Source organism: Lepisma saccharinum, unplaced genomic scaffold (assembly GCF_977018435.1).
Source record: "Lepisma saccharinum unplaced genomic scaffold, izLepSacc3.1 HAP1_SCAFFOLD_411, whole genome shotgun sequence".
NCBI lineage: Eukaryota > Metazoa > Arthropoda > Insecta > Zygentoma > Lepismatidae > Lepisma > Lepisma saccharinum.
Window position 1 is genome coordinate 206,191 of NW_028143113.1, and position 25,585 is coordinate 231,775.

General features: G+C 41.1%; 2 protein-coding genes across 3 annotated transcripts in view; both read right to left on the reverse strand.

Annotated features, from left to right (window-relative positions):
- Positions 1–1,417, reverse strand: part of LOC145982780 (astakine-like) — a 31,452-nt gene extending 30,035 nt beyond the window's left edge. The window contains exon 1 of the mRNA XM_083116143.1: positions 1,294–1,417. Within this exon, the coding sequence (XP_082972269.1) occupies positions 1,294–1,417 (124 nt within the window). The remainder of the gene's footprint in view (positions 1–1,293) is intronic.
- A 2,199-nt stretch (positions 1,418–3,616) lies between these two features.
- LOC145982781 (uncharacterized) lies at positions 3,617–7,720 on the reverse strand. Of its 2 annotated transcripts, none has more exons than XM_083116144.1 (2): positions 7,273–7,720; positions 3,617–3,750 (listed from the first exon to the last, which is right to left on the reverse strand). In XM_083116144.1, the coding sequence occupies exons 1-2, from the start codon at positions 7,618–7,620 to the stop codon at positions 3,700–3,702; spliced, it is 399 nt and encodes a 132-aa protein (XP_082972270.1). In that variant the 5' UTR covers positions 7,621–7,720; the 3' UTR covers positions 3,617–3,699. The 2 variants fall into 2 exon arrangements, with proteins under 2 accessions (XP_082972270.1, XP_082972271.1); XM_083116145.1 differs by lacking the exon at positions 7,273–7,720 and adding an exon at positions 5,331–5,742 and having other exon boundaries at positions 3,618–3,750.
- Between the last annotated feature and the right edge of the window lie 17,865 nt (positions 7,721–25,585).

Genomic DNA, 25,585 nt, shown 5'->3' on the forward strand with positions numbered 1-25,585 from the left:
GTCGGTCCGTACTTCTTTCGAGACGCCATTGGCGTGACATGCATTGTCACCTCGGATCGCTACGTGACCATGATAAGAGGCTTTGATCAGATGGTTCCCACAGAATGATTTGACCACCCACACTGCTCGGATTTAAATAGCAGAACTCAGGCGAGGGGGGAGGAGAGCGGAAGTGGTGACGATTTTAATAGGAGACAGCCTGGAGAGGTCAATAAGCCTTGGTGCGGTCGCATCTCCAGGAGACGATAACGACTGCAACGCCTGGTATGGGTCTTCATGTTTTGAAGACAATTCAAGAAAATATATTGAAACGTTAGGGGACGTGTGTTGAGACTGGTGGCAGACACATGTGGAACACTTTATGCATTACGAAATATGCTGTTCGTAAGTTTTCCCATTGTTTAGGGATTTTATGGACACCCTGTATACGAAAATAAATACCTTGGGCCCGTTCCGAAAGTCGCACGAGATTAACGCGTTAAACGAGTTATGGTAACTGGCTGTCCCATAAGTGCTTCCGTGCGTTTCGTGAGTTTCATTATGCTGTCCCAAAAGTTGCATTCCGTGCGTCTCGTAAAAGAACGAGATTCACCAAACGGACGGGCCAGGAGGCTGGTTTGTTCGGTGAGAATCGTCTGCTGCTTTCAGACAACGCGCGAGCATTATGGCTTCAAACTGCACTAGTTCGGAAAATGTATTATAATTTTAACAGAGAGTGATATGAAGCAACATGCGTGAGGTGAATGTGCCTTAACTCTTCTTACAATGTGATTAAAATGCTTAACAGTGTTCGCAGCAGAGTTTATTCCTGCCAGAAGGACATGCCTTCCGCTGGACGCCATGCGGAAAACTTCTATAATGAAAACGCTGCGCCTGCACTTTCGTTTAGAGCGTCCCATAAGTCTGTAAAATAACTGGTTTCACCAGGTTCACGAGGCCATTTACTTTCGCTCGATTCCTTCCTTTCGTTAAGACTTTCGGAACGCACTCAATATTCCCTCAGCATGGACCGCAGAACGTAAAATGTCGGATGCAATCACCCAGAGAACATTTCCTATGTCTGAGTAGTCTACCAATGACAGAATATAGGAATGGGTCAGTTTTTTCGCGGCTTCATACGTAGCGAGAATACTAAGTTTGAAGTTATCAACAAAATAACAAAAGTAATGTAAATTAACATTTTTAAAAAAGTTGTGGGCTAAGCACTTTTACTTCCTTAAAAACGTAAACTATGGTATCGATTGTGTTCCACTGATTTCAAAGATTTGTTTTCAGCAATTAAACTTGACTTACCTGTTGTAAGAAAATCAGGTTTGTTTTTCTGGAATGTAAGTGCATCCACTTGACTCTGATGCGCCTTATATAGGACAAGGGCAGATGGATGGTCGTAATCATATTTGCAAAAGTTCAAGGTCATTACTGCAATGCACACAAGTTCATACGAAGGATGCAGCTTGCAAGAGATAGGGGATTACACTTGTGAATCTGCTATAATTTATAGCTTGCGGAAAATTCCTTGTTGAATGTGCAAAGTGGTTATAGCGCTTCGTCTCCGTTGCCCCTGTGATTTAAAGTGTTTGCTACCGTAAAGAGATTTCTAGTATTTACATGGTAGCAAACATGAAAGAGTGCTTGGTGTGTAGTGTAATGGTTGTAAATTGCCTTCGAGATGAAACCTGTGTGCAACTTTGTATTTAGAATAACATGCACATAGAAACAGACAGCAGATGGGTCCTTAGGTAGCCTTAATATTTCATCTCAGGTCTTTTAAAATACGTAATTTATCGTTGTATATGGTAGAACTATTTCTTCCCATGAATATCCATGATTTATTGACGGTTATTCCTGTGTGGTTTTAACGCACACAGCTGGAAGATGGAAAATATATATGTAAGAGTTTGGATATCTGTAGCTCTTGACTAGGTTGCTTTTCGCCCAATAGCCGAGGAAGCCAATGGCTGTTTTCCCTCAACGGCTTCCCTGTTTGAAAGGTGACAATAGGAGCTTGTTCCCTGGTTGGGGGCGGGCCGTTTGTCGGAGATATAAATACCGGGTTCCGACTTGTTACGCTCTCTCAGACTCTGAGATCTCAGGAAGTTACCGTCGCTCAAAAACTTGGACAGTTGCCGACTCTCATATACTCCGATACAAGGCCCGATGGGTTAAGAAAATCTATGTATTGAGACCTCTGAGCGGGTTAGCGCTATGCTAAATAGTGCGCTCGTAGAGTGAAGTCCTGATAAGTGCATTTCTCTGTGATGGGCAAATGGCAACCTGGGTAGCTTGTTAATGGATTGTAAGAAGCAGGGTAGTACGTATGTGTAAATAAACTGTACATAAGAGATATACGTGAGACGTAATTATTTACAACATTATCCAAGCAAACACATACAACTCAAAATGGATCAAATGAAGGTTGATGCACTGTTGATGGATAAATTGACACAGTTAAATGTAAAATGTTGGTTTCTTTGAAATGATCGTGTCTGATGCATTTCTCTGCCTATTTTTATGCATTAAAAGTGCATCTTTAGCAGTAATGTGTTACTGTGGTCATAAAATTATACATATTTATGTCAATTGACACATTTTGCGTTCTGTGTGCATATTAATGGGGGATGGGACGTAGAGTTAGAGGAAAAAGAGGAAGGTGAAAAGAGGAGGAGTCTAGGATTTCCCGCAACTGGATATGACATTTTGTTGATTCTGTGTAGTGGTACCAAAATCAAGAAGAAAGTTTGATAAATTTACCTCTTTGTTTTATTTAATATAGATCTTCTATGATGATTTTGAACATACCCCTGTCAACCTCCGTGGCAGAGTGGTTAGCACAGCGCGCTACGATGCTAGGATGCCATCGATTCCCGACCTGGGCATGAATGTTATCTGTGAGTGTTCATCCATCAATTTCATCATACCATCACTAATCCTCGTTGTCTCGATTATCCAAAAATAGTAGAAAAGCGACGCTGAGTAACAAGACTCAAGCAAACTTACCCCGATGAGAGACTATGGGCTAAGATTCATACCGTGGTATAGAATTTCAATCTACAGTTGAAATCTCTAGTTACATCATGAAATTAAATTTTCCAAACATCAGTGCAAATGGTCAAAAGTGTCAAGTGCGGAGATCAGGCAGAAACTTTGCCTGGTGGGAGGAAAGAAACAGTGATTGATTGATTTGATTTATTTTACCTCGCTTTTCTGCCACTTTTTGATTAATTGCGATGATGATGATGAGCCAAGTGAAATTAATGAAACACACTCGCACAAGAAAACACCCATTCTCGGACCGGAATTCGAACCAAGGACCCCTGGACCAGTCAGAGATTATGAAAACATTCTTTTGCGTTGTCCATGGGACAAACAGGCAGGTGGAATGAAAACCCTTCGTTCTCACCATTTCCAGATCTACATTACACAATAGTTCTGATAACGGAAAAGTGGCTTGTTCCTCAACCAATTTTAACAGCAAAAGAGAGAACTATATGGTACTTTGGGTGGGAAAAGAATGTGGAATAAAGTGGGTGAGCGTCCACATTTCCTCCCTGATAGACACTAGAACAGCAACACGCAGGCAATCAAGAATAAGGACACATTTCGAAATGCTTAAAGCAAGTTTATTTCTGCAGAAAGAAGCAGTCTCATTTACAGCATCATAAAGGTGAAAGAAGCAAGTGGAGTGCCAGTGCAAAATCCTCAGTGAATGAATTTGGTTTTGTTTGCTGCTGGTGATGGTGCTTTCCAGATCTGAAACAAAAAAGTATATTACATATTTATATTTTGGAAAGTTGGACAGAAAGGAAGATGTTTTCTTCAAATTATGAAAAGTAATATGGAATGGAATGAGAATTTGCATCTAATTACACGTTTCAAACCTTTTGCTATAATTTGCTGTATATCGAGTCACCAGTTTCAAAACATTTTCTAAAGAAATCTTTTAAAAGTGCTTTCCACATTTTGACTAACCGGTATGATAAAAAGGAGACAAAACAATAGTTAACGCAGAAGAAAACAAGACCAACTGATATACAACTCATACCAGTAAACTACAACTAAGCAATTATGACTACAGATAAAGGTCTGCAAATTAAGAAATAATCTAGCATCGGAATATTGTACAATATTTTTACAATAATTTCACCGTTCTTGTATTAGTCTTAAATAGACAATCTTTTAAAATGATATAAATTTCTGCAGAATCCAGACGTCGACAGTGTTTTATCAAATGTTTTTACGAAGAGCTGGGCTCTTGCACTGTTTGCGAGGAAGTTTTAATCTCACCTTACCTTATGAATGTCCTGTGCAGGTCCTTTACAACCTTGTACTTTTAACCTTTCTCCAGGGGCTTCTTACACCCTTGTTTTAACATTGTAAGTAATAATTTTAGATAAAGGGATGTTTCCTCGTGTACATTGAAGGGTGAAAAATGGCCATATGAGCCGTCGATTTTTTTGATTTAAATTGTTTTTTTTATTTCTTTTTAAGAAACGATTCGCTTAAAATTGCTTGTATGGTCTTTGGTACCATACATATATAGATATATTTTTATTTACAGAAAGACTTTTCCTGTTAAACGGCGCTGTAAAATATTTGAACAGTTTGTTTAAAGCAAATAAGAAAATTATATGCAAAGATACTTTTTTCTGCTTCTGATATGGTGTATGGAAATGTTTGTTGAGGGTGTTAATAAAACTATAATAATTTCGGTAACTTTTCTTCCGGTCAAAATAAGACATTCTGGATGTTCTTTGTAATTGTAACTTAAAATATTTTTATAGTTTTTGTAGCTGAATTTTGTCAATTTTTTAATGATAGTTTGCAAAATATCAGCTGCCATGTTTATTTACAGTTTAGTGATAATGGTACTATTTACGGTTTAACATGATTAGTATTTTGTATATTATTCTACACCAATTGTTAGCTATTTTTTCCTATAAAAATTATTGAATTTTAAATCAAAAGAAATTTATGTGTGTTTACAGTTTACATACACTTTCTAATGAGCCTCATTGCATCAGTACATTTATTTTGTTTCCTTTCTTTTCCTTTCTTAGAGCCTAATAAACACCATTAAATGATTAAGAAATTCATGTACTTTCACCAGAAGTAATTGTGATATCTACAAAATCCGTATATATATTATTCTATAAATTATTTATTTAAAGTGATTTAAATCAGCGATGATTTAAAATATAATCTAGTGATTTAAATTGCGATTTGAATAAACCTGATTTTCACCTTGCCTGCAGGTAACGATATAATCGATTTTCGTACTCTCTGCGGATCATGGGTAGCAAATTGACAACGGAATACTGAACTGAACTTACTTCCACTGAATATTCGAATGGAGTCAAAGTTTCACTGCTGAATTCAATCTCCACAAAATTAGACTTGACTCCTCCCGTAACTTTGTACATGCCCTCTGTGCTTCTTCTGGTTAACCTTACATGCTTGATGTTGGCATCTGCTACCTCGTCTTCACTTGGGTACCTCGTGTAGACATTCGCGATACAAAGTCCTCCTCCTGAATGGATGTTCTTGTCGACCACCTTGACGTCACTGTCAGTGTGGGTTCCCAGATCATAGCTTCCGCCACTTTGAGCCAAGACCTCAAGCCCCAGGGACACTAGGCACACAACCAGGACCAGCTTCAACATCTTGTCTTTCTTGACCAGGTTCCTCGTTAGAAAATGAGCGTCGTCTCTCAGGCGATGGTCCAGATCTTCAAGTCATTATTCGTTATCATGTCTCGTCCAGTGAACGGGCACTTTGCATTATTCCCATAAGTGGGTTCAAAGAGTATGGGTCTATTGCGTAACGAGGCTAATACGATATGCTTATCAGATTTGCATGTTGTTTAGCTGGCCGTTATCATAACTAAATCAGTCGGTTATAAGGGGTGTGGAAAACCATGATTGTCTTGTTGGGCAAAACCACCTTTATTTGTTATCATCTGAAGTGGATTATTCAACAATTCCATCAAATCTTTACTTTGTTTCACTTACTTTGCTTACTTCAGCTATCTGTTATACCGTATCAATCCCTAAGATTATATGTTTATTTTAAAAAGCCTCTCTGAATGCTTCATGTTGACCAGGGCATTCACTTGTTTATCTCAGTTACAAAAAATTATCGACTCATGAAAGAGAACAACATTCTGGAAAAGTGATAATGAATAGAAGCTTGAATTCGAAGTACAAGATTATTTAAAATTAGTTACCTAGGCACCAGTTTAGAACGGGGACCATTTGGGGCACACAACAATTCTCATAACTTTGAACCTTAATACCGAATATTATATGTGGGTAAAAAATGCAATTGGTTATTGATAGTCAAAGTGTTTTCAAAAAATGAATAGTATAGAAGGTGTGGGAAGGAGCAGGTGTATTGCAACGAGTCAGTGGGAGAATGGCTGTTCTCTTAGGAGTGGATGACTACAAGTTTTCGGTTGCTAGGCTCATTGATGTTTTATTGCTAATTTTGAAATTGTCTTCGGGCTGACAACAAGAGACGAGGTTCGCGTTTTTATATGTTAAAGATTAGGAAGAGAGTTCGCCATTTAGTTTTACTGACGACTTATTGTAATTTGTAGAGCTCTCTAGGAGAGGCAGGTACCCTAATTTTGGCTGTCAAGATTAATGATTGATACTTTTTTAGGCAACTCACTCCTCCCTTTTAAGCTCCTCATAAAACGGATTTTTTCATATGTGTGAAGTAATATTTATAAACACACATACAAGTTGTGCACATTGCAACAAGCTTTGAAAGAATGTGAGGGGATGTGTAGACGCAAGACCCCAATCATTAAAAATCTCAGGTTTGGAGGTGATGTGTGCAGCATCACGCTCTGGCGGACTTTGGCGGAGTCACTCTCCATGCAGAGACATTCCAGTAAAAATTCCCACCTGAAATTACCCCGGCCAGGAATCAATCCTTGGTCTCCTATGTGTAGTGAGACACCTTACCAACTGGACCAGCACTGCTTTATCTGTATCTATATGTATATATGTGTATGTGTTTACGTTCAACAAATGATTCATCATCAGTGTATCAAATTTGATCTAGCGCTTTATTTCAGGTTCGATACATGGTGGGGATTCATATCACAGTTGTTCGGATCTCACTTTAAATTGTAGATCCAGTCCTGATTAGCCTATCTGTTCATAAAGTGGTCTGTTAACAACAATTCAAAAGAAAAGATCTAGAACATTATATTATTGCATCATAATATTTACTCTTAGTAGCTAGATTAAATTATTATGCACTTACTTCAACACTGTATTCCAATCGTCGGCCAACCCCGTCTGTGAAGTCAAAGTGAACGCTATTGTTCCCAACCCCTCCGCTAACTATAGAGACGGCTCCGTACGCTGATCTCCTGGTGAGCCTTATATGCTTTATGACACCGTCATAGAGATCCTCCTCGTTGGGGTAGCTGGATCTTATGTCCGTTCGGCAAGCACCACCGTCCGCCCTCACGTTTTCGTCGGCGACTTTGACATCTTCGTCTGTGTGTGCTCCTTCGTCGAAGTCCCCAACGCGGAGAACAGGGCCGGACGCAGAAGACAGGGATGCAATAGAGAATAGGACAAGGCAGAAGATCATCAACCTAGACATCTTGCTCTTTACGAAAATGCCGATCTTCACGATGTAATGCTAGTGGCTCTAGGTTCCGAATAAGGTGGTTTTCTAGCTTGGAGTGAAGTGAATACAATCACTGGACCTATGATTTCTTATCTTACGGTTTTAACAGAAGTGATGTCAGGAGATACAAAGTCTTAGGACAAAGGGCAAAAAAACACATCGAAGTGGATAGCAAAACTTCAAGGTGTGTTGATAAAATACCTTATGCAAGACTGTTTTTCACTTGACCGATTGTTACATTATAGAGCATAAAATTAATCTGCGGAGACAGATGAAAGTAATAACTTGAACTTTAGCAAATCACATGATTTTGTTTACACAGTGCTCCAGGTGGGAATTTTTTTGCTGCGATAAGGCTTTGGGGGGGAGGGGGGGCTTGAAACTAAACATGTGAATACTTTTTGAAGATATGACAAATAATCATCATCTCGAGTCTGTGATGCGAGCTGTCCCCGGTTCGATTCCTGCTGGGAGATCTAAAATTTTGGTAGTGACGCAGCATCATGAGGACAGTTGGTGTTACGTTAGGTTGTTCGCCGGCCCAATAGCTTGGCTACGAGAAGGGTTTAAATGTGAGAATGGGGAATAATTAATGCTCCTTTGTCCTTCGCCTATTTTATTATGCCGTATCGTTCTGGCATGAACGTGGGATCGAACCATTCAGGTGGGTTATGTAACTCGCTTAATCATTCATCCTCATTATTTGAGCACTCGCTACTCATGGTAAGCTTGATGGTAATAAGCAAGAGATACTCACTACACACACTATACCTTCAAGTGTAGATCAACATGGTTGGAATAGGATAATACCTGTCTGTCACTGATGAAGTTCCTTGCTGACAGCTCTCAGAATCAATCCGTCCTCGATCGTTCAATCTCCCCAGATGCTTCTCCTTTCAAGACTCAAGACAGAAGACCCCACACTGCCCGTTGCTCTCTAACTTATTCCTTCTTTCCATCCCCTGGTCATTGCTCTACCTTTCTAGGTGATCAACACCTTAAATCCGATAGACCAGGAAGATTTGTTAATTACTGACATGACATTCGACATTCCTTGAATGTCTGAGAGAGCAACGGCCGGTGATTGAGGTTATGGATTCTGGCGTGCTATAATTCTCTATTTAGAGGAGATTGATACGATGCACAGGCAGAACCGATAAGGGGGTGAACACGCCTGAGCCGGGCTTGAACTACTAAACACTGATACTTAAATTACTAGTGTCATCACTGCACCTGATCTGGTCCGTCGGCTTGGTCGCGTCGTCGCCCGGGAGCTGGCTGGCGTTTTTGTGATGACATACCATTTTATTTCTGGCTCGTGACACGAGTGCTCTCTGTTGCACGGTGTCCATAGTCACTACTGAATTCTATTAATTTTTTGCTGTGGCATCGTTATTTTGCATTTTATATCGTGTGTATTAATTATCTTGTTCAGAGACAAGTTATTATAATCAATGGTAACATGAAATGGACATTTTAGTGTCTCTGTATATGATATACCGAGAAGAGTTAAATCCAACCAGTCTTCTTGTGGTCGGTGACATTTGTGCATCGGTGTTAAGAGGTTCATTTTCCATAAAGAGGCGGAGTGTGGAATACCGTGCTTGTGCCGTGGAGCTTTTCATTAAAGCCAAGTTTGTAACACCGACCCAACAAGCTTTCTGCCGAGTACGAACGTCCCAGACAACCATACCATTCATTAGACGTTGGATAGCAAAGACGAACGAGGAGGGGTTGGCATGTCATTTGACGATTCCTGGACGACCCCGAACCGTCAGGGTACAGGTTAACATCAACTCTTTGTGGTTATCCATCCAGAGGAGTTCACAATAATCACTACGCGCAGATCGAATGGTTTGTACATGAGTTACAGCAGTGTTGGTCGAATTTTGCACGTGAACCTTCACGCAAGAGTCTATAAGATGCAAGTACTGCAAGCAATGACCCCCGCCCGGTTCTGTTACACGTTTCTGCAAATGTTGGTGGCAGATCTAGGATGTTTTAACAACTTCATGGTGTCTGACGTTTGACAAGATTCAAACGTCTGAGGTAATCACCCAGAGAACATATTTATTTTGTCTGAGGTGACTATCAATGGCAGAATATAGGAATAGGTGTTTTATACTCGGTTTCATATACTGCTCCACAAAACTTCAGGAACACCAAGGGAACAAGGAAACAAACACATAAACAGGGTTCACTCTGCGTACCATTTTGCAATGTTGCTGGTCTTTTTCGTTGCATGTTATGTTGCATCTGTATCTTATTGGTGTTCATAAGCCCTGATCAAGAGCACCCCAAACATGCTCGGTAGGATTGAGGTCCGTTGAGAATTCAGGACATTCAATAAAGGTGATATCTTCTGTTTCCAGGAATTCCGACACAATACGTGCGGGCGAGCATTGTCATCCATAAACGGGAACTCCGGACGAAATGCTCCACGGAAATTGGGAACATATGAACGCAACATGTTGTTTTTCTCAATTTCAGACATGGCTGAAACCTCATTAACCCCTCTCTGCGCACGCCAGTTTAGCGTGACAAAGCATAAATAAACTTGGGACGATGGTGTGCAGAAGAGATATTTTATTCTATTGTTATTCTCAAGATTTACAATATCTCTAATACTCTATTTGCTCTCATAATCCCTTGGTGTTCCTTAAGTTTTGTGAAGCAGAGTATTTTGAGATATTTAGCGAGAATACTATGTTTGAAGAGTAGTCCAATCAGCCCGGTTCACAAACATCAAGTGAGGAGCTGAAGTGAGGAGCTTGCCTTAATGGATTTCTCTCGTAAGGCATGAGCAGTGTTGCCAGCTTCTTACTCGAAAAAATCACCAAGGTTTTTGGTCTAACCTAACCTAAAGCAAGGAGCTGGCAACTTTTTTTCTCGCAGTGTTGCCAGCTCCTCACTCGAAAAAATCACCAAGGTTTTTGGTTTAACCTAACCTAAAGCAAGGAGCTGGCAACCTTTTTCTCGCAGTGTTGCGAACACTACACCCGAAAGTAAAGCTCGGTGGGGCTTGCTTTAATGGTTTGCTCTTGTAAGGCATAAACCCCCCCCCCTATTTTCGGGGGTGCAGTGTTACCAACATCTTACTCGAAAAAAATCACCAAGGTTTTTGGTCTAACGTAACCTAAAGCAAGGAGCTGGCAACCTTGCTTGAGGCTTGTTTTACAGTGCATAAAGCAAGGTTGCCAACCTACTGGTATTTTTGCCATGGCTTTTTACAAAAAAAAGAGAGAGGAGAGAGAGAAGAGTTAAACAATCGACAGCTGCCAACACCCACCCTAACCTAACCTAACCTAACCCACCCTAACCTAACCTAACCTAACCTAACCTAACCTAACCCACCCTAACCTAACCTAACCTAACCTAACCTAACCCACCCTAACCTAACCTAACCTAACCTAACCTAACCTAACCTAACCCACCCTAACCTAACCTAACCTAACCTAACCCACCCTAACCTAACCTAACCTAACCTAACCTAACCTAACCCACCCTAACCTAACCTAACCTAACCCACCCTAACCTAACCTAACCTAACCTAACCAGGTCTAACCTAACCTAAAGCAAGGAGCTGGCAACCTTGCTTGAGGCTTGCCTTACAGTGCATAAAGCAAGGTTGCCAACCTACTGGTATTTTTGCCATGGCTTTTTACAAAAAAAAGAGAGGAGAGAGAGAGAGAGGGAAGAGTTAAACAACCGACAGCTGCCAACACCCACCCTAACCTAACCTAACCTAACCTAACCCACCCTAACCTAACCTAACCTAACCCACCCTAACCTAACCTAACCTAACCCACCCTAACCTAACCTAACCTAACCTAACCTAACCTAAAGCAAGGAGCTGGCAACCTTGCTTGAGGCTTGCCTTACAGTGCATAAAGCAAGGTTGCCAACCTACTGGTATTTTTGCCATGGCTTTTTACAAAAAAAAGAGAGAGGAGAGAGAGAGAGGGAAGAGTTAAACAGCCGACAGCCTACCTACAGCTTTTTTTTGTCTAACCTAACCTAAAGCAAGGAGCTGGCAACTTTGCTTGAGGTTTGCTTTACAGTGCATAAAGCAATTTTTGCCAACCTACATATACTAAGCAAGGAGAGCCGGCACTGCCGTAAAAGAGAGAGAGAGATGGATGGATGGGAACACTGCACGGGTTCAACGTCATCAAGTAAAAATCGCCTTAATGGTTTTTTCTTGTAAGGCATGATTTCTATTTTCTCGCAGTGTTACCAACTCCTACCTACACCTTTTTTTTATTGGCAAGGGCTAGAAAGAGAAAAAAACTTATAGCTGGGAACAGTAATGAGCGAATGCGCCATATCGTAATTTTCCAACTCCGTATATCGTGACTTTTGTAAACCTCTCTCAGGGGAACGATGTGCCACACACACACACACACACACACACGCGTGCGCGCGTATGTATTGTGACGCAAACAAACAAACAGAATAATAATTGTTGTTTTTTAGGATGCCTGGCCCCTATAACCTCGCCAGGGTGCGTGGTGCCCAGCCAAAAAAGTAAAGGTTTTCTAACGGCTGCGGTTATCTACAACCGCACCTCTGTAGAGTTTCACGTGTTTTTTTTTTTCTCAAACTTCCATGAAACTCTACAGAGGACCTCCGTAATGCATGCAACGTGTACTAACGACTCTAGTGTTATTTGATGTTGTGATATTTTTGGATATAGAGTTTTATTGTGAGATATAGATAAAAATAATTATGTTTATTATAATATTTTCTTGATGAAGATGGAGAATATGTGTGTGTTACAAATAAAGTTGCATGCTTTTTTTTTCTAGTGTGTGTGTATGTGTTTTTGATGTTTCGACAACATCTGAAACGATAAAAAAAGAAATTTTATTGTTAATTTTCACGTGTAAAAAGAACAACAAATTTTTTTGTGCAAATTTTCTGATTGTCTCGTGCTATAGCGCAAAAAAGATATTGTAACTGATAACTAATGAAATTGACATTTGTAACTGATCTGAACTAGTGAAATTCGTATTGTGCCATTGTAACTGATTGTGCTAGTGCAGAAAATTTCTTATTGTGCAAGAAAAGATGTTAAAAACTTGTTAAAACTGCTCTGTGACCCTCTCGTTCTTCACGTCGTAGGCGAAGGACTTCTCTGCAATCAGGATGACACTGCATAGGGTATCCTCGGGCAAGGCATCGTGGAACTCGCAGACGACCTTGATGTTGGTTCGATCGTTGACCACAACCTTCTTTCTCTTAGATGTGTTGATGACGGTCATGGGTCTCCGTGCTTTGAACTCGCTGGGTGTGTAGTACATGTCCACGCTTCCCTCGGTCACGCGTTTGTAAGCCGAGAACGCTTCGTAAAGTTTGAGGTAATCGTTTTTGGTCACGTCGAGGTTGTAATTCTCGCGCGGGAACACTTCGTTGCGTCCATTCTTCAGATAAACGTTCTTGATCTTGCAGTCGTCGAACTTGCTGGAATCTTTTTCCTGATTCTTGTCCCTCCCGGTCTGAAAAAGCACTACGACGAAATCTGGCATGTCGAACTGTATGTTGTTGAACTGCGTCGTCACGTCGAATTCCATGTGACTTCCCGTCGCCATCTTCTGCACGCACTGGTAACCGTGAAAGTGAATCGGCACCTGCGGACTTTTCAAGATCTCCGCTTTGTACTTGAGGGCGTAGTTCGTTTCGTATTCCACCACCGGCATTCTCAATTCCATGCTTCGGATGACGCATTTCGCTGCTTCGGGTAAAGTGTTGGCTATCGGCGTGGTGCCGTCCGGACCCAAAGTAGCGTATCGCATCAGTGCGTCGTTGTCGTTGGCCGCTCTTCGAAACGTGATCCTCAGTCCTCCCTTCCACATGATCTCCTTGTAGTCCGAGAAGAAACCAGGCAGCAGACGCATGGGAAAGAGCACCGTGTGACTTCTCGTCGATATTTTGGTCCCGGCTTCGAATCCCCCCGCTTGATAGTACGCTGCGTCCGTTTTGGATAATTTCAACGTTCCCACCGCCGTCGACGTGATGCCTGGATAATCTATTCTGTCGATGACGGTGTTGTGTTTCCTCACCTCCACCTGCGAGAACAGGTGAGGCACGAAGTTGTCCACGAGTATCAAGTTTGCTGCTGCGGGAAACGCGTCTCCGCTTTCCTTCTTCACCACGTCGAATTGAAGGTAGAGGTCCGCTCTGTGAGGATGAACGAACCCGTCGCCTACGTCCACGTCGTATTCGATCTCCCTGTTCGCCTCGTTCAGATTGGCGAACGTGCGACGGTTGGGAGGGAAAGATTGCAATTCGTAACTTTTGATTTGCTCCATTTTACATGTATGGTTATTTATTATATGTTAATCTCCACGATGGACGTCGTAGTGGCACCTGCGAAATCCACCACGTCTCCTTTCTCGTTCGTCACCACCAACTCTATGTCGTCTATGCGGTTGCGACATACTGGAAAATAGATCGGCGAAGAGGGCGTGTAGATGATCGGTTCCATGAACTCGGAACTTGGTTTGAACGTGGCTATGATTCCCGTCTGCTTGTGACTTCCTAACAATTCGTCCGAAGATTTCGTGATCATGCCTTCGGCCACGTTACAGTGTACGTTCAGAGTCTCGATGGCCAAGAATTTAGGAATGTTGGTTGCTACGTGCTTGATGCCAGCTTCGAGTTTGGTGCCGTTCTCGAAACCTAAAAGTTCTCCCATGGTGCCCAGGTCCACGGTCTCCGTCGCGGATAGGATTTCCACTCTGTGCGTGACCGAATTTTGAGAAAGGTATGTACCTTTGGGTAATTGAGCTTGCAAAGTGGAAAGATTGTATTGTCCTGGCGTGACGACGATGTGTTCGCTTCCGACGCTAATTTTGTTGTTGTGATGCGTAACATTGGGTATGAGGTACATGCTGTAGAATGCACGCAGAGCCACGGATTTAGGATAGACGATGTCGTCGTGCAGCGTGAGTTTCAAGATTGAAGATTCGCTCGTGAGATGGAACACGCCCATCCTAGTGATGCTGTTTGAGGTTCCACAATGCTTTCTGGAAATCCTCGATCGTAGGGTTATTTATTTTAGAGAGAAACGCGAGCACGGAGAGGCAGAGATGACCGCAGTTCACGTCTCCGAAATCTTGAATGCGTTCGTCGTTGTAGTATATGGAGGTTTTGTTCGTTTTCAGATAATGAACTAAATTTGTAGGTGGAACACCTCCGAAAGAATCGAAAACGAATGCTTTATCATTGTCGTTTTTGTGGTAACATATCCAATGCGTGCCTGGATTTTCTTGACCGTCCAAGTTGACTACTCCGCATTCTCTTCTTTTGACGCTTGAAGGTAACGAGTCGGACATGAAAACTCCTCTGAAGTGTTTGATTTGTAACGGTTCGATCAGAGATTCAATGTCTCGGTTGGTGAGTGCTTCTGTTTCTTTTTTTTAAACTTTTTCATCACGCCCTTCCCCATTTTCTTCTCCATGGCCAGGTTGTGACGTTTCTGTTCTTCCAATTCCGCCTTGTTCTTCTTCGAGTCGATGACGGTTTTCGCGATGGCGGCACTTCCGCCGGCCAAACTTCCAACGGCCCCCAATGCTGCCAGGATGGCCAGGATGCTGAATATGAAACCTCCGATCTTTTGCTGTTTCCGCGAACGCTGCAATCTTTTCAATTGAGGTGTGCTGAGCAGCAATTTCATTCCGTGTCCTTTCGACAAGCAAGAACGTTTCTTCTCGCGTTGTTTCTTGGTGAGTAACCCATCGAGGGCACCTAGATTTTTAAGATTGGAGTATGGTATCTGGTACACGACACCCTTGGGCTTCATGTTGATGCTCTATGTGTTATTTTCACGGTATGTTATTTATATATATATTCTGAGATTTTTTCTTGTGTAGTTTTTTTACGGTATGTTATTTATATATTTTCAAGGCCTCGCAGTCGTTACACAAATTCTATTACGTGCTTCGTTTTCTTGCCAAGAAGTTCCTTTGTCCCCTTGTACACGATTCGAGTTTTGTTCTCGATTAAAATAGATAGCTTCTCGTCGGATAACATGTTAGCGTATCGATCTGGTAAAAATAGACTGTATTGTGCGTTGAGCAACAGGCGTACCTTGGGACCATACTGGGTAGAAACGATTGAACCGGAAGTTATCGTGTAAGGTTTGTCGACTTCCAATTCCTGAATTTTTACATACTCGACTGACAAATTTAGCATTTGTTTTAATGCTTGGAGATCACTTATTTTTTCAGTCGTCATATCAAAAAAAATTTCAGTGTTAGAGAGAAATTTAATTGTTTTTTTCACGATGTGTGTTATTTATATATACCGAAGATTATTTTTTTTCACGATGTGTGTTATTTATATATCAAGTTTTTTTTTTCACGATTTGTATCGAAGATTTTTTTAACAGAGGAAGAAAATCCGTGCTTCGGAGAACGCGATGATGTGCGTGATGATATCTTTCGTCTCCTGCTTAGACTTGCGCCAATCTACTGTGTACCGTCTTCTTCCCTGCCTTGCCTCGTGCAATTCATCTAACCTATCGTTTAATTTCTCCCCTGCAGCCGAAAGCAGAATGTTGAGATCACCGCACCTCAGGCCACTGATCTCCCGAAGACGGTCCTTGAGAACCATTTCACAAGGGGTGCGAAATTCCGGCGTCGTTCTTGCTATGATCACAAGTTTATTAACATCTCCGTTAACTACCTTTTTGAATATTTTAGATAGTAGCTCGGGTGGCAAATCAGTTATACGAGACATGTTGTTATTATTATTATTTTTTACTCCATGTTATTTATATACCCCACCCCAATTTTTGTTTCGTGTTCATGGCGATGGTGGTACCCAGTGCGGCGACCCGTTCACCCAGCGATGCGTCTCTGCTCACGAACCTTTCGAAAGCTGCGTGCTCTAACTTTCTGTCTGCTTCGTGACGTGCGTCCAGATCCGTCTGCGTGGTGTTGTAGGCGATGTCGTGATCTTTGCATGCGGCGTCCAACGGATTCACACCCTTGTCTCCTCTCTCCAATCTTTTCTCGAGTTTGGTACCCGGTCCGCAGTACTGGTAGCCAGGTAAATGCATCTCGAAAGGTAACTTGTTGATGATGTCGTTCACGAGTCCCTTTCCTTCGGCCACGTTCCAAAATTTCGGAGGCAGCGTGTTGATGATTTTGATCAGGTAACCTATGCCCTTGTCGTCGTTCACAATGAAGTTGGAAAGTTTCGTGCTGATCATGTCCACGATGCCAACCTTCTCGTTGTAGAAATTACGGTTGCCTGCATTCTCTTCGCCGGCTATCACCAACAATCGGTCCACGAGTTTCCTAACGTCGTCCACCCAAACGAATTCTTTGGGTAACGTGTTGTAGCGTTTGACGCCGCTGCCTGTTTTGACCTGGTTCCAAATCGGTTTGATGAGATTCCTGTACTTCTCGCCGCTGCTCGATTTCACCCTATTCTGCGAGGCGTCGTTGTTCTGGTACAAGGCATCCGTCATGATCAGAATTTCCTTGTAACTTTGGTAATCTTCGTCGGTGTAATCTTTCGGCTGCTTTTTGGCGACGAGTTCCCACAGTCCCACCGTACCCGGATACCTGTTCCAACTATCCTTGTCGCCTAAATTGACTTTAATGTCGTTGCCTTCGAAGGTCACCTTCGATTTCCCAATCTTCCACACCACACCGCCGCCTTCGCTGGTTTCCATGCTGGGATACAATCCGAACACTTCATCCTTGTCGAATTTCCCCGTGCTCAGGTAGTCTCGTGCCAAAGGTCCCAACTCGATTTTATCCGAAGACGACGTGCTACCAATGGCTCGACGTCGTGCCGGTGCATCCTTCAGTTCGAACGGCGTCGAAGGAATGCTCGAAATGGGCGTGGGTACAGCGTAACTTTTAGCTGCGAGTGGTACGAGTTCATTAATCAAATTTTTATTTTGTTCCGTGACACTTTTAATTTCTTTACCTAGACCGCTGATGGCATCGATCACGGGTTGATCCTGACGTTTCTTCTCTTCGTAGAATCCGCGATTCTCGGATTTCCAACCTTTGAAGCGTTTCGCGAGGTAATCGCGAAGCTTGAGATTTTCGTCTTCGATTTTCCGTTTCGTCATGACGTTATTTATACACGTCGTTTCTCACAACGTTGCAACGTTTAGAAAGTCGTTGATTTTGTTTCTGTATTTTCCGTCGTTGGGTTTCCTCGTCATGTCGATCGTAGCGAATCCGAAATCATCACCGTTCCAGCAAGTAGAGCAGCAGCGTTCCGAAAATTGATTGTAGTTCATGTCTCCGCCTACGTAGTCATCGTACGCGTGCTTGAGTTTGGTGTGATCTTGACGAAACAAACATATGAAATTAGCGTTGTCGCGCACTAACTGTTTTGGAATTTTGGAAAACGTTTGAGCTAGGTAGAAGCAATCCATTCCTTTGTGACGACCTTGCGTGAAAAAGTTGCGAATTTCATTTTGATTTTCCAGGATGGCGTCGTCGAACACAACAACTGAATTTTCACGACAATCGTCGAGTGGTTTTATTTCCGAGGCGAACGTTGCAATGTCCAGGCCATCGTACAGTTTCATCAGTTGCTGGTATTTGGATTGCTCCAAACTTTTCGAGAACACGTACAGGTGCCTGTTCTTCCAATCTAACCAATTCGGTGCGAGGAGAAAATTGTCCACGAGCAGTGTCGTTTTCCCACACCCCGAAGGACCTACGATCAGACAGCGGATGCTGTCGGGAAGCAACTCACCGTTCTTTTTCTTCGTTTGACTTTCCGGATCCGGTAGACGCTTCACCACGTTCCACGTACTCACAAGATCACTTCGTCCGCGTCGATCCAACTCTTTTCCGGAAGTCCCAGCCATTTGACAAACAGTTTGTCACCTTTCCTACGCAATACTTTCTCGATGAGGTACGTGTCGGGGTGTTTCGTTTTAGAGAGTTCCTCTTCGTAAAATCTTCCTTTCAAAATCTCGCCGCTACTATCTTTTATTATATACGTGTGTCGGTTTCCGGGTAAAACTCGAACCACCGTAAAGAGTTCCGTGCTCCAATTTTTTGTGAATCCCTTCTCGAAGGTGCGTTTGAATTTGCTGATCCTCACCTGGTCTCCAATTTTGTATTTAGCTTTCTTTGTCGTGGGTGTGTACTTTGGACAGTAAACGGTAGAAATTAAACGCTGCTCGTCAGATTTCGTAACGTCGGCTGGCTTCATGCCTATCGTTCTGTGTACCGTATCATTATAGGTGTCGACGAGTTCCGGCAGGATGTCGACCCATTTGTAATTTCCCCGAAGCGTGAATCGTTTCCACATGTGTGTTTTCAAGGTTCGATTGAATCTTTCCACGATGCTGGCTTTGATGTGACTGAAGGTCGAATAATGTCGAATGCCATGTTTTTGAATAAACTTTTGGAATACGGAGTTGTAAAATTCTTTACCGTTGTCCGTTTGCAGAAACCGAGGTCGTCTGCCGCCGCTTTCGCGAAAAATTAATTTGAATGCTTCCGTGACGCACGTTCCCGTTTTCGCCTTCAAAGGTAGAGCCCATGCAAATTTCGAAAACGTGTCTATGACGGTGAGAAGGTACTTGTTGCCCTTGTTCAATTTATGTACGTATGCTGAGCAGCAAAAGTGATTAGTACATATATATTGGCGATTCAAACCCATACTTCGTACGAGGCTTATTGTTTTTATTAATTTAACCACAATGGTAAAAATATTTTGATGATGTTTTTGTCGATTTTATACTATTGCAAATCTGTGATTTTTTCATCTCATACTTCATACGAGTGTCATCATTTCTTACGAGTTAAAGTACGTAACATCCACACCCACCCACACCTACACTTACACCCACAAAAAATTACTTCCGGTCTACTTCGGGTCCACTTCCGGTTTACTTCCGGTCTACTTCCGATTTACTTGACAGACACCTGTGGGCTTTTTCAGTTTTTTTAAGTATATAGCTTTATTAAGTATATAGTTTTATTAAGTATATAGTTTTTGATTTGAGCCCCAAAAAATTATATGTGAATACCAAAACCAAAAATAGTAACAGACTAAGTATACACACTAATCGATCAGATTGAGTTTTGATGTGATCAGATGTTACTTGTTGTCTCCGGAAATTCTGTATAAATAACATAGCTGAAAATTTTATCGTAATAGCTACAATTATTTTATTTTGAAGGTGGTTCAAGTCGTTTTTCACACAGATTGAATTTTGACTTGATTGTGCGTTTTGTATTTTCTCCGAGAAAATTTATATATAAATACCGAGAAACTTCTATTTAAATAACACCTCGTGAAAATGACAACTCGTATAACCGACGTACCTCTCGAACTGCTGCACAAGATTTTTGTGTACACATTCGACGTAGGTGAGGATGTCGCGAGGCTCGTCGACTTAAGCAAAATAGCGCCTGAATTTCGTCCACCGTGCGAGATGATTCTTATGGACAATCTTCGTAAAATAAGCGGTATGAAAAACTTGCAGAATCCCGATTCTCTTTTTCGGGCTGCAGGCAAAAAGTTGGCCGATAGGATGGACGAGCTTCATGAGGCGAGGGAAGGAAGGAGACGATATACGGACGATTGGTATGAGTCAAACGCGGAAACAGACAGCATCATCACACAACTCATCGCATTGTCTGAGGCGCGAACTTTCTTCCTAACCTCGCATGATAAATAAATAAAATACCATCACCATGAAACCCAAAGGTGTCGTCTATCAGGTACCATAGGCGGACCTCAAATCTCTCGGAGCTCTTGCTGGATTGCTCACAACTAAATTTTCACACCTAGTCAGAAAAAGGATTAGTTTTTTTTCTTTTTTTAACGATTTAACCTCAGTGATAGCTTTTCATGACGATTTTTTTGTGCGTTCAACGGTACAACTAAATTTTCGCACCTCATGCCATGATCATTCCAAACATTCCCCGAGTGTGTGTGTAGAGATTGACGTGACATTGACCTGTTAAGAATGTCACATCAATAATACTAGCTTGGGAATGTCATGGGCTTCTTCTTTCTCTATAAAAAAGAGAGAGAGAGGGTCATGTAACTTGTGGTTTGCTTGGCTAAGGGGAATTTGCTGAGAATTTTTTCCATTCTAAATATTCCTGTGTGAGTGTGTGTGTGTGTAGAGATTGATGCGCTTAAATTCTTCCTAATTGCAGTAATCTTTCTCATTTTTGATGTAGAAATTGTGTTACTACTACCAATAACAGTTATGTGTGTGTTTTTTTGATTTTTTGATTTGATATAGTTTATTTTACTTCGCGTTTTGTGCCTCTTGGCTAATTTGCGAAGATGGGGATGAGTGATGAAATGATGAAATTGATGAATGGACATTCACAAACAACCAAGCCCGACCGGGATTCGAACCCGGGACCCTTGGCGCAGCGCGATGTGCTAACCACTCGGCCACAGGGTCGGGCAGTTATGTGTATGTGTGTACATATTAAGGCATTGTCCTGTTAATAATGTTACATCAATAATACTGTCTTGGGAATGTTATGCCCTTCTTGTTTCTCTATAAAAAAGAGAGAGAGAGAGGGTCATGTGATTTCTACAGATTGGTTGGCTAAGGGGAATTTCCCGATTACTTGTTTTGTCACGAGAATTCTTTGCATTCCAAATATTCCGAAGTGTAGAGATTGATGTATTTACAGCTATGTGTGGGCACTAAATTGTTAAGAATGTCACATCAATAATATACTGGCTCGGGAATGTCATGACCCCTCCCCCCTGTGACGAAGTTACGTGAATTGGTGTCTGCATGTGTAGTACTACGTTCTGGAGCGGTGTAGTGTGTGGTGTATGGTTACATGGTACGTGCTAACTAATCAAATAGGAAAATAGTTCGACCTAAAAGAGATGAGTGGAGAAGGTTACATAATTTAGAACAACATAACTACATCAAGAAGACTTAGGTGGACAGGTCATGTGGCACGAATGGGAGAGGAAAAAGAAGTTTACAGGATTCTTGTTGGGAGACCTGATGGTAAGAGACCTGTAGGAAGACCAAGACGAAGATGGAAGGACAATATTGAGATGGACCTAAAGGAAATTGTTAGGGATGGTTAATAATATATAGATTTTTTTCAAGATAGGGACAGAGCAAAGGCTTGTGTTGTTGCAGCTATGAACCTTTGGGTTTAAGAAGGCTAGAGAGTTAGTTAGTTAGTTATGAAAGCACATGTTACTCTATAAACTATAAAAATTACAATCCCTGGCATAAAATGAATTTTAAAAAAATGAAACTTATTTCCAAATAATGAACTTCAACCTATAGTAGTGTACATTTTTTTTCATTCTGTAGTATTTAAATGAAACAGACTTAAATAAGAATTGGGAAGCACGTACATAGTAGAATAGAATCAACAGTTAAATAATGTATAAACCAAGAAAAAAAGTAAGCAATGGTTCGCATAACCTAATAGAAATAGACTTAGGTGGTTAAAGAACAGCATGTTTAGAAGTAACAAAAAAGAGATTACTTGAAAAGTAAAATTAACGCAATTGAAATAAAAATATCAGAGGTACAAATGAATTTAGAAAGGGCTGCAACCTAAAGTAAACTTCATAAAAAATAGCTGACTCAAGCGATATTTTAAACAGATGGAAGAATTGCTTTAATGACTTTTTAAATGTTCATGTAGGAGATAAATCAGAAATAAATTAAGTACGCACAGCAGAACCTATAGTTCCAGAAACTAACTTTATTGAAGTTAATGAAGCTAAAGAGATAAATTATTCGAATTTGGAATACCTAAGAATCTTGTTAAAATGTCTGACAAATATACAATTTATGATGGATTAAAAAAAAAGATGCATTATCTCCATTGCTCTTTAATTTTGCCTTAGAATATGTTGTTAGGAAAGTAAAAGAAACTAACGAAGTACTAAAATTAAACGGTTAGTATATGCAGATGATGTAGACTTACTGGTGAATGATGTAAATACAATTAAGAATAATGCTAAAATATTTTTTCAAAGCCGATGAAGAGAAAGGTTTGGAAGTTAGCAATGAGAAATCTAAAAATATGTGCTTACAGCCTAAAAACTAAGTGATAACAACTTGTTTGAACCAGTTTTTTAAATTCAAACACTTAAGAGTAATACTAACCAATGAAAAATGATATTAAAAAGGAAATGAAAGGAAGGCTTAATTATTGTTACTTTTCTCTGTCTTCTTGTTTCACATTTACGGAATTAAAAAAATATATATAGATCTTGCTTAGGATAAGGATAAATTGAATTGTAACTATGAACTTTCGGATTCAAGAAGGCTAGAGAATTAATTAATTAATTAATGTTCAATGTAATATAGTTTCACATATTTAAAAAAAACTAAAGATAGTAACATGATATTTATATTGACAAGGGAATTCCTACAAAATTTATTTTCCTCGTAAGTTAACCAATAGCAGTTTCATCCTACTTTGGTGTTACATTTGCGAAATCATAAACATTACTCATTAACTTGCATCTCAGGACCGAGGATTCTATTGGCTTGTTAATTCTGAAAATTTGTTAGGTGGGCAATGAAAAATAATGTATATGCAACTTCATTACTAGATACATCAACCCACCCATGGCTACCTAATTTTACATTTGTTAAATCTCTCATGGGCAACAAAGAAAGAAACTCAACATTTTACTACTACCTCCTTCTTGTGTAGATGCACTTGCAAATTTTCAAAACCGATCCTTTGATCAACACAGACTTCAATGCCACCAGCTTTATCAGATGTCGTTCATTTTGAAGGCAGATTCCTGATATAGCAGAGTATGGACCTCGTAATGCTCACTTTTTCCACTAAAATTCTAGCTTCACAAAGAAATCTAACTCATTATTTTAAAAAAAAGCACACTGTTCTTTAAAAAAATGACTTCGTAAAGGGCTATCGCACTTCCGTCAAAAATTCATGTAGGCCATGTTCGTGTATTATTGTTCCACTCATACAAATAGAGACGTTCTGAGGTGACAAGTTCGAGTCACGTGACAACTAAATTGTAACTTTCACATGCATTTTCCTACCAAACTCCGTGGACAAAGAAAAGGAAAGAGGGAAGGTGATCTTCAACCCTGGCCACTTGTTTGACAGTTCCAGGAATAGAGCAGCGCTTGAGGCCACATCTGTGTTCACCAAATGGAGCTTCCAGTTGTCTGACAGAAAATGTTGCAATTGAATGGCGAAGTAGGAAAAAGTAACTAAATTGCCAATAATTTCTTGTTTCTCCCAACACCATTTCCCCCAGGGATAAAATTTATCAAGCAGAGAGGGGGACACAAGTATCCAGAGGGGGGAATTCCCCCCATCCCCCCTACAAATACCGCACTGCAGCTACATCAAACGTAAGGTTGAATAGCAGCTTTCAATGGTAGTGCATACATATGTATGGAAATACTTGACATTATATATATATATATATATATATATATATATATATATATATACACTACCGACAAAAAGTTTAAGACCACCAGGAAAAAGTGGCAAAAATCAGTAGAAATGAATGTATTTCGTAATTAATGTACAACAAACAGATGTAAGAATCTGCTTGAGAATGTACAAACATAGGTACATCCAATATACATACTAATGTCACCTCATATTTTGCTTTGATCAATATGTCCGCCATAGGCCTTAATGACAGCAGCGCAAACACGTGGCATGCGCTCGAATAGTTTGTTCAGATAGGATGGTTGAATGTTACGCCAGGCATCGTTGATGAATTCCCATAGCTCTTGAGTGTTGCTGGGCAACTTCTTCCTGATGTCCCTATTGATTTGGTCCCATAGCAGTTCAATTGGTGAAAGATCAGCAGACTGAAGTGGCCACGTCATGAGAACTAATGCCCCTTCTGCTACCTTGCGTTCCAAATACCGCGTGCACAATTTGGATGTGTGTTTGGGATCATTATCTTGTTGAAAAATAAACCCATTATCAACAAGACGACAACCATAGGGGATGGCATGGTGCACCAATATCGGACGATACCCTTCTTTTACCAATGTTCCATGATTTTTATGAAGGTCCCCCTGGCTGGTTTCAGGGAAAACATACCCACACCATTACACTTCCACCCCCATGTTTCACTGTGGGAACAATACACTCTTCTTTCATTCTCTTGCCGACCTTTCGACGCACAAAGGTTCGCCTTTTGATGCCAAATAATTCATATTTGGATTCGTCAGTCCAGAGTACCCGTTTCCAGTTATCCACAGTCCAACCTTGGTGCGTTTTAGGCCAGGCCAATCGTTTCGCTTTGTTTACACGTCGTAACAATGGCTTTCTAGCAGCTACTCTGCCATGCAGCCCTTCTTCACGCAACCTATTCTTCACCGTTGATACAGACACAAGTGTCACTCTGCTGTTATTCAGGGAAGCAGCGATGACTGGTGCTGTTAGGCACCTGTTCAGTTTGCTAGTTATTGTAATATATCTATCGTCAGCTGCAGACGTTACACGAGCTCTTCCACTACGTGCACGGTCAGCATGGCTGTTGGTTTTACGGTATCTGTCCAATGCACAATGAACACCAGTCTTGGAAATAATTAGTTTTCTTGCTATTTCGCGTTCCGAATAACCTTCATTTTTCAGTGCACATATCACAGCATGCTTTTCAACCGAAATCGCCTGTTTCCCACCATGACGGACCATTTCACACAGCTCCACTTACCTTGCGCACCTCACACACAATAATGGACTCGCAATGTCGCCCTCAAGAACAGCAACTGACCTTGAGCCACTGATAAGGATGTGCATGAGGCTATAAATTGTCCAGCGAAAAGAATAGACTGTTGCTTTAAATGGGCTTTTACTTTCCCTACATCCCCCCTCTTTTTAAATATTGTTTTCACTACTGAGCGCAAAGGTGAACACACATTTGCTTTTGTTTCGAATGCAAAACGCTATTCTGGAACTGGTTAAGCTTTCAGACCAGC

Bases quoted from the DNA above. Each gene is read 5' to 3' on its own strand.
- LOC145982781 (XM_083116144.1), bottom strand. From the start codon at position 7,620: ATGTCTAGGTTGATGATCTTCTGCCTTGTCCTATTCTCTATTGCATCC. The intron at 3,751-7,272 runs GTAAGTGCATAA...TTTTTGTTTCAG, and splicing joins GATTGGAATACAGTGTTGAA to ATCTGGAAAGCACCATCACC.